The 10,232-nt window shown below is 30.8% G+C and overlaps 1 protein-coding gene across 1 annotated transcript; it reads right to left on the reverse strand.

Moving 5' to 3' along the window:
- Window positions 1-8,652: 8,652 nt before the first annotated feature.
- On the reverse strand, window positions 8,653-9,905 carry LOC103492592 (probable carboxylesterase 18). Its single transcript, XM_008453023.3, has one exon. The coding sequence runs from the start codon at window positions 9,766-9,768 to the stop codon at window positions 8,728-8,730; it is 1,041 nt and encodes a 346-aa protein (XP_008451245.2). The 5' UTR covers window positions 9,769-9,905; the 3' UTR covers window positions 8,653-8,727.
- Between the last annotated feature and the right edge of the window lie 327 nt (window positions 9,906-10,232).

The following is a 10,232-nucleotide window of genomic DNA, read 5'->3' on the forward strand; positions in this document are numbered from 1 at the left end:
AGTGGCTCCACTGCCTTCTAAAAAAATTGAGATTGTCATCATCAATCATATAGGTTAGAGGGGCTAGAACATTGAGCTCATAATAGCACTTGATATGTATGTCAAACATATTCGAATCAATGTTCAATCTTTGATGTAGATAACTAATAAGTTTGGAATAGGTAATATTATTCCTAACATTTAATCCTTTCATCTAATCCTCCACATATTTTCTAAAGGAATGATCTCATTCTCTACCAAATTGTATAAATATTCAGAGCATGGCCACTTTCGAACCCTACACTAAATGATCATGTATAAAGAACTAAATGATCGTGTATAAATAACTAAACAATCATTTATAAATATCTAGACGATCGTGTGGAACATAGTAAACGATCATGTATAAAGAACTAAATGATCGTTTGTACTTTATTATACAATATTGTATAAAGAACTATTTGATAGTTTTGGACTTTATTACACGGTCGCAGATGATTGAATAAACAATCATGCAAAGAAAAAAATCAAACACTTGCACTTATGTTGTTTCTGAAGTCGATCGAATCTGAGCAAATATGAAATTGAACCTTCACCCTCAGATATTCTGAGAGATAACGATTTAAGAAGAATTTTCCAGTGAAGAGTATGGAATGAGAATTAATGTTTAAAAGGAACTTTTCTTGTCCCATTGTTGATACAAGTTCATTCAATACTTATGGATAAATGTTCGTTGGGAGTAAATATTTTGGTGGAATGTTGGTAAAAATGTATCTAAGAAATTGGTTGGAGAGAGAAAGGAAAAATAACGTCTATTTGAATAGAAAATTAAGGATAAAAGTTCAAATTTGCATCATAAAAAGGTTAGTTGTACTAAAGTTTTTACAAATAGGTTAATGATTATTCTAATTTTTTTGACATATTTGAAAGGTTAAATTACAAAAAGTGTTCTTTATATTTTTAGATGCATAAGAATTCCCATCCAATGCGGAATTTCCATTCCCATTCCCGTTTTGGGTAGTTGAGGTCGGGGTTGGGAGTCCCCGTTTAGGGTTCAGGGACATGGGGAAAAAATTCATTCATGGAAGAGTCATAACACATTCTCAAGTAAATACATGGATTCATCATAACCATACAAATACATTGAGAAATTACCAAACATAGAATTACTTTTGGGCATAAATTAGAATGGAAGGATGAGTTTTTAGAAGGATGATTAACAAATAAGCATATGTGAAAAAATCTATACATTGCCCTAAAATTAGAAACCATAAAAATCAACTTTTATCTACTCCTACCTCACTTTCTTTTCTTGCGTGTGCCTCCTCAACAAGCAAAATTGAACGGTGACCACAACTTCATACGACGCACACGAACAACTATCGAACAATAGCGATAACGGTTTTGACAACCTCACGTAACCTCCTGCTTCTTCGTGAAACCTTTGGACGTCGAACCCATCAAACGAAGGCGAAGAGAAGTAGCAAAGACTTGGACGGCGACACCAAAAACTCAGATTGGCGATAGCTGAAACTCGACGGTGATGACTAAACCTCGACAACAATCGCTAAAACTCAACCGCAACTAAGTTGGGTTTCGACTACTTAGATGACGTCTAAAACTCATTGAGTACTTCATCAAACTCAAACTTCAAAGATTGTGAGGGACTAGTTGACTGGTTTTGATTGTTTTTTAAGTATTCTTCTCTATTCGGATGGAAGATTAAGTTTATATGTTTCCTGATTTGTAAATTTATCCTGGGCTTCCAATTAGAAATTTTTTTTCTTTGCTTGTTGAGAATACATTTGTTGGTTTTATTTTGGTTTCACCAACCTTTCAGGAAAATGAAAAGAAAACTTGCGATCACAGACCACCAAAAACATTGTCAACGAGCCCGTGTAACTGATCATTATCATGTTGATAAGTGATTTGAAGATGAATATAAAATATAAGGTGAGGGGAAATTTGGGAAGTTTTTAATTAAGCTATTTTTTCATTTAGCAACTTTCAAACTCAATTGTGTCCAACTCCAAATTAATTTTACTCTCTTTTATGTTTTCTTTCGTTTTTATAAGCTGGTTTTATACTTGTTTTTTTTTGTGTGATTTTGGGTGGTTTTACACATGAAGTTTTGTAGTTACTTTTTTTTTTCTTATATCGCATCCATCTCTCGAATATCTTAGCAACTCCAAAAGTTGAAATACCCAACTCTAAATCAATTATATACTTGATTTTAGGTAATTTAGTAGGGTGATTTTGCACATGATTTACGAAATTTTGTAGGGTGATTTCTTGTGTGTAAGATGCATGTGCGAGATAATATTTGTGAGATTAAAATGATAGCTAAAAAAACTCTATTAAACATGATAAATTACTCTAAATCACCTAAAACAAGTATAAAATTAATGTGGAGCTGGGTATTTCAAATTTAGACACTGCGGGATGTGTGTGAGATTAAAATGATAGTTAAAAAACTCCATCAACATTTTAAAACACCTCAAACAAGTATAAAATTAATTTGAAGTTCGGTATTTTAAATTTGGACGTTGCGAGATATTTGCGGTATATATGCGAGATGCATGTGAGAATGATTGCGATATTAAAAAAAATAATAACTAAAAAAACTCAATCAAACATATTGTTAAATCACCATAAATCACTTAAAATAAATATATAATTGATTTTGAGTTAGTCTATTTCAAATTTGGATATCGAGAGATATTTACAAGATAATAAACATTACTTGAAAAACTACGTGAAACACATGTTTGAAAACACTTTATATCACCTAGAAAAATATAAAATTGATTTAGAGTCAAGTATTTAATGTTAATTTTAAAATTGCGAGATATGTGCAAGATGTCCGAGATAAAAAAGATATTAGTTAAAAAAAACTCCATAAAACATGTTTCAAATTACCATAATTCACCTAAAAACACGCGTCAAATTGATGTCAACGTGAGCAGATGTTTGCAAGATAAGAAAAAATAGCTAAAAAAAATTAAACATGGGCAGAATCTTCCTAAATCAACTAAAACAAGTATAGAATTAATTAAATATACCCACTTATTATTAAATGATTAATAATTTGAATAAATACTTGGTTGCATCATTTTAATAAAGTTAATGAATGAAAATGAAATTAAAGTATTATACTTTAAATATGTATGAATGGATATGAGTCAAACCTAAGATAACCACATTCAACACTTTTTTTTTTTTTATCCCACTTCTATTTGAGATAAAAAAAAAAAAAAAAACAACTTTAAGTAGACTTATTAGTTGGAGGTGAAGGGAAAAAGAAATTGGTGTCCCTCAAATTTGGTTTTGTTAGAATGTTGATTCTTGAATAATAACTTAGAAACACTATTTTCCCCCTTTAACTTTTGGTTTGTGTTGTTATCACTTTTCCACTAATGTGGCTAAAGGAAATGAAACTGAAACTTTCCCCGGCCATCATATTTTTTAATCAATAGACCATTGCTACAAAATAATTGCTGCCCTTATTTTCCCTCAATTGAAACGAGAGAGAGCAGATTTTTCATCACTTCAGTGTAAAGGACAAAGAGAATGAAAGAGTGTTAACCATCACAATAGATGGAAAGAAGAAGAAAATTAGAATAGTAAAAACATATCACAAAGTTATAAACTTCGGTTAGTTACACCGATAGAAAACGGACGAATTGACCAAATAAATTATTTCTAGATAGAAATCTCAAAAAAAAAAAAAAGGATAGTTTTAAATTTTTTAAATAAAAACTTGCAGATATTTTAAAAATTTTGGAAGTTTATAAAAGTATTTTGTTAACATAAGTATAAAATGTTGGAAATGCCAACTTCATTTATGAAATGATGTGCATATGAGAGGGAAAAGGAGGCAAGGAGAGGGTGGAGCAATTAATGAGAAAATATATAGTTTGCTAAAGGAGGTAACAGCACACAAAAGGGTTTATGAAGGCCAAAAAATTAAAGAAGAAAAGACCACCTCATACATTCTCTCTCAATAAAGTGATATGCAAGAATAAAAAAAAAAAGGAAAAAAGTTTAATTAAACATGATAAAAAATGTCAATTCCACAATATATATATATATATATATATATATGTATAAAATGTAGAGTACCTAAAACCTATATAATATTAACACTATTATATCTATCTAAGGATGTTGAGAATATCCAATGACCCAAAATGATCAACCTAACTCTGATATTATTACTACAAATTTGGTCTTTTTGATATATGGCAAAAGTTGTCTACCTTGATGGTCTTTGCCCATCGAGTATGCAGACATCAAGAAAGCCTATCCGTCAAGAAAATCAGTTTTTTTGAAAGTCATAACGCATGTCATCAAAAACCATTTTTTGATGGTATTTGCCATCAAGGTAAAGGAATTTGATGTTTTTTGCCCCTCAAGTATGATGAAAAGCTCATCAAGAAAAATCTGCATGATTTTAATCATCAAGAAAGGAGACTTTGCTGTCTTTTGTCCATCAAGAATATGGAAAAAAACTATCAAGATAATCATTTTCATTGACCTATTTTACCCATTAGGTAATAGTTTTTTACCATCAACTAAACTCTTTTTATTGACGTTTTTCAACCGTCAACTATAACAATTTTAAAAATATATACATGAGTCACTACGACCCTCCCATATATGCGACCTGAAATTATAGAAATGTCAAAATTTGAAAAATCCACATACATACAACTACAAACCAACTTCAAACAACTTCTACGAAATACCAGCAGTCACAAATATTATATCATTTAACACAATCAAAATGTATTAACAACTTAGTATAAAATATATTCAACATCATTAAGAAAATGAAAATAAACTTGTAATTAAAATGACTTAAACATTAACAAATCTTCAAGTTCGAACTAGACGTCATATATCTCGATGATTGTTTCTTTGTCCTTATTAACAAATGACCCTCATCCCATATACCTTGATGATTGTTTTTTCGTCCTTAAATTAAAATACAATAAGTTGCCTGTGGGCCTTTGCTTGATGGCCATATATTGTTAACTTAAATATATTTTTTGATGGGCTATCTCATCAAGAAAACCAGTGCCAAAATTTAAAATTGACGATTACTTAATGGGCAATATGCGTAAAGTAATATGGTATTCTTGATATGTATTGCCCGTCGAGACTTGATGGTTTGGGACTGTCAAGAAATATGGTAATCTTGATGTCTATTGCCCATCAAGAAAGGTTTTTCTTGAAAATTTTTGCCCGTCAACAAAACAACAACCCGAGAACTCATACTTTTTAACGTTTTTGCCTATTTTTTTCAACAAAAGAAAAGATATTTTCTTAACGCATATGAACGTCAAGATAAATATTGCATGAAGAAAAATATTTTTCTTAATGGTCTTTTGTCATGGCCATTAAAAAACGAAAATTTGCATGTGTCAAGAAAAGACAAACTTGTAATAGTGTGTACAATTTAGGTTGGATTATCAATTTATTTGGGTTGGATAAGGTTGTTTTATGGGTTCATATAAAATAACCCAAACCGAATTTGAACCATCATAAACTTACTATCATCTTTAAAATGTAGAATTTTTTTTTTATTATTGATACAATTATATATACATATATTTATTTTAGTTTTATTTAAGGTAAATTTACATAAATATAACAAAGAGAAACTTACATAAATATAACAAAACTATAAACTATTTACTGGCCATGTAATAAAGCTCATAAAGTTAGCCATTTTTTAAATATTCCAGGTTTGCCCTTCCATCTATCTATTCTTCCTCGCGATTCGTCTTCCTCCTATTATTTCATTTCTCCTGCGATTTCGTCTTTCTTCTTTTCTCTTTTTCTTTTCTGCAATTTCTTTCCACCATTTTTCTTATTTTTCAATTATTTGTTTATGTCGTTTAATCTTTCCATCGTTTTCTTCTTTTCCTCTTCGTTTTTTTTGCTTCAATTTCTTTCCGTCGTCTTTCTACTTTTTCTTTTTTTTTTTCACTGCAATTTCTTTCTTCGTCTTTCTTTTTTTTTTTATGCGTTTACATTTGGTAACCAAATCTAAACGACTGTGTATAAGTCTGTGTACAACAAAATAGCAAAATCTAAAAAATCGTGTATAAAGAATCTTGAAAAAAAATCATTTAGATTGGAGTAGCCAAATGTAAACGATCGTGTAAAAAAACAAAAGATTGTGTATAAAGAATCTTGAAAAAAAAATCATTTAGATTGGAGTAGCTAAATGTAAACGATCGTTTAAAAAAGTAAACGATCTTGTAAAAAAATAAAAGATCGTGTATAAAAAATCTTGAAAAAAAATTATTTGGATTGGAGTAGACAAATGTAAACAATCGTGTACCAAAAGAATTAAAAAAATCGTATACCAAATTTTTTTAAAAGAATTATTTAGACGATCGTGTAACAAAATCAAACGATGGAATTGAAAAGATAAATTGTAGTCATATCTAAACGATCGCGTATAAATTGTAGTCATATCTAAACGATCGTGTATAAATTATAATCATATCTAAATGATCGTTTTGTAGTCATATCTAAACAATCGTGTATATTGAACCATATCTAAACGATCGTCTTGTAGCCATATCTAAACGATCGCGTATAAATCGCAAATATATTACGTGCGCGTTATTGACGGCATGGTTGACGGGGTATTTTTGGTATTTTACACAGTTGGCCTCTGGACTTTTTCCGTTTTTGGAATTGTTCGCTTTTTTATATTTTTGAAAAGACCCCTATAACAAAGGTGCTAAATATTTACGGCTTGTATAACAATTTAAGAAAAATCCATGAAGCCAATTGCTTTTTGATAAACTCCATATTTGTCCTTATTGGATTTTGATATTGTTGGATGATTGTTTAGTTCTTTTTCTTCCTCTTCTTTGGGATAATTTATCCTTTTTTTTTTATATATATTATTACTTCTCCTTCTTCATATTTCTACTTCTTGTTTGCAATTTCTTCATTTCCTCTTCCAGAATCTCTTCCTTCTTCATCTCTCATCTTCTTTTTCTTCTTGGTTCAAGATCTAAACAATATTGGTATAGGATTTAAACGATCGTGTACTAATATCTAAACGATCAATTGTCTATCCCGAATAAATAGAGATAGACCACTATTATCACTAATAGACTGTTTAGCTTTGGTACAATATCATTTAAGTTGAGTATAAGAGTACAAGATCGTTTAGATTTGGTACAAAGATCGTTTAGACTTAGTACAAAATTGTTTTCACACATGTGTGATCGATTAATCAAGGATATTTTTGTTATTTTACGTTGTGAGCTTGTTGGTTTTTTTCTTTTCTAAAATTGTTCTATATGTAAATATTTTTGTATTTTGTTTTATTTTTTAAATACTCCTTTATTTAATTAAAATAATTTTTCCGACAACTCCTAATTATATTATATGATGATGTGATATGTCATCAAAGTTCACTGAGTGTTAATTTGGTATTTTCTTTAATATTTGATTAATAAGGTTAACTAAAAAAATATCATATTTAATTAAAAGAGACCACATGTGTTTTCATTTGATGAAATTATCTAGCAAGTCATTTTCGTCCATCATGTCCCTAAATAGTCATTGTCAAATCAAATAGTCTGTATATACATAAATATATATATATATATAAATCTAGTGAAATGATTCCATCATATAGATTGCATTTAATAAACATGTCATACCATAAATATAAACAAAATAATTTATGTATATGAATAATACCACTCTCAGTACACTCAATGGAAAAAGAAATTATCAGACTCCATTTTAATAAAAAGTACATATCACAATTATATCAAAGTATCGTGACGAATACTAAATTTTGATTTGGTGTTATTAACATATTCTCTTCACTAGTTTTAATTTAATTTAATTTGATTTGATTATTTTTTCTTTCAGAAAAGTTATATTTTTGTCTGTAAGTCATCGTGAAACAAAAATATAATAATTAGTATGATTATATAAAAAAAACAAATGTATAAATTTAAACTCTAAATATTGAAAGTTTAAATTAATATATTTATTAAAATTTAAGAATTAAATCGATTTATTTATTAGTTTATGGTTTAATATGATATAATTTTAAAGTTATATACAACCACAAAATTCAAAACTTAAATCAATAAAAATATCACAATTTTAAGGTTTAAAATAGATATTTGATCAAAATTTTATTTTGAAATCACTTCTCATCTTTTTCAAATTTACGATATTTTTCAATATAATTGACATACCTAAATATCTTGTTTAAATATCTGTCTTTAGTCTGACCTTACAAAAGGACAATGTACTATGAATCTTTTTATAAAAGGTCGCTGTAGTTTTGATAACAAATCATTTTTAAAATTTATGCATATTTTATTCTAAATATTCATTTTAGATTTTGTATTTTTAAAGTAAAAAAATGATAATTTGGATCAAATGAACTTGAAGATGAAGAATTTAAACTTGAAATCTAAATCTTTCGTTGGTCTAAAATGAAACAAAGTTAGAGAATATAATAGGAAGCATTAAAAATTAAAAATTATAGGTAGTAAAACCAACTAATTTTTTTGTTTTCTTATTTTTATCAAACATGACATAATCCTAAATTCTATTTAATTTGTTTTTTAAAAAAAAAAAAAAAAAAAAAAAAAAAAGAGAATAGGCAGAACTAAATTTGAATGAAACCGTCGTCGTGGTCGTCGTCTTCTTCATCTGCTTCATGAAAATTCTCATGAGTTTGATTTCATATCATTTCTCCATACATTTAGAAACAAACTCTCTAACTTGATTCATCAACACAGAACTCTCACCAATTTCAGGAAACAAATAAAAAGCATGAATCATATTTGGATATTCAATCAAATCCACTTTCTTCCCATTTTTCTTCAACCAATCGTAATACCTTCTCTGCCAATCCTTCAACGGATCAAATCCTCCCACGAACACTACCGTCGCCGGAAATTCCTCCAACTCCGAAATCTCCTCCGCATTTTCTCCACTCACATTCGCCGCTCCATGGTCCCGATCCGCTCCTTCCGGCAAAAACGCCCTCCATAACCAATCCGTCCTCGCAATCGAAACAATATACCCCGGATCTAATTGAATCTCCGCTTCCGTCCTCTCCTCACCTCCGAAAAACGGTTGAATCGACACTAATCCCACGACTCTCGCTCTCTCAAACTGCGATCTCTGCCTACAGAATCGAACCGCAACGTGATGCGCGAGATTCGCACCGGCGCTGTCTCCGGCAAGGAAACAGTTGGATAGATCGGCATTGGGAGGGAGGAGACCGATGGTGTTGCTTTCATGGTCGAGGAAACGGAGAACGTCGAATCCATCGTCGTACTGAGAAGGGAAACGGTGTTCGGGAGAGAGACGGTAATCGACGGAGAGGACAATGGCTGGGAGACGGCGAGCGAAACGGCGACAAACAGCGACGTAAGAGAAAGAGGAGTTGCTGAGTAAAGCAAAACCGCCGCCGTGGAAGAAGATGAGGATGGGGAGGGAAGCGGCGTCGGAGGAAGGGGTGAAGACACGAACAGAGAGATTGCGGGAGGAATCGACAATGACGTCGAAGGAGAGGACGCCATGAATGGGTTTGACGGGATTGGGAGGGGATTTGAAATCGAAGAGACGGAAGAGACGGCGGTTGACGGTGCCGTTGGGGCGAGTGGCGAGGTCGCCGCAGACGGAGGAGAGGGAGACGAGGAGGCGGGTTTTCCAGGGCAGAGAGGGGGAGGAGGGAGGAGGAGGAGGAGGAGGCGGGGGCGGAGGGGAAGGGAAATCCATGGAGGGATTAGGTGAAAGAGAAGAGGAAATGAATGAAAGAAATAAAGAAGATGAAGCCCTGCTCTGCCATGGCCAATGAGCTGTTACTTTTCTTTTTTCTTTTTTCTTTTTTTTTTCTCATTCATTTATTGCCTTTTCTTTTTGGTAACTAATTTTTCAAACTAATACAACAACTTTTATTTTAATTTTATTAATTCTAACCTATTCTTATTAAGACAGTAATCATTAGGTGCAAGAAATAAAAAAATTAATTAATTATCTATCTTTTACAATATATATATATATATATATATATATATATCAAAAACCTTTTTTTTCCAAATTCCATTACTAATGGGCAACATGGAGCCTAATTTTCTTACACCCTATATAAGAAAAAATCACAACTTAAGTAATCTGGAAGAGTTCGATTGGAAGAAAAAGAAAAATTCTATTTAGTTCACCAACTCACCTTTGTTTTTATA

Source organism: Cucumis melo, chromosome 1, assembly GCF_025177605.1.
Source record: "Cucumis melo cultivar AY chromosome 1, USDA_Cmelo_AY_1.0, whole genome shotgun sequence".
Lineage (NCBI taxonomy): Eukaryota > Viridiplantae > Streptophyta > Magnoliopsida > Cucurbitales > Cucurbitaceae > Cucumis > Cucumis melo.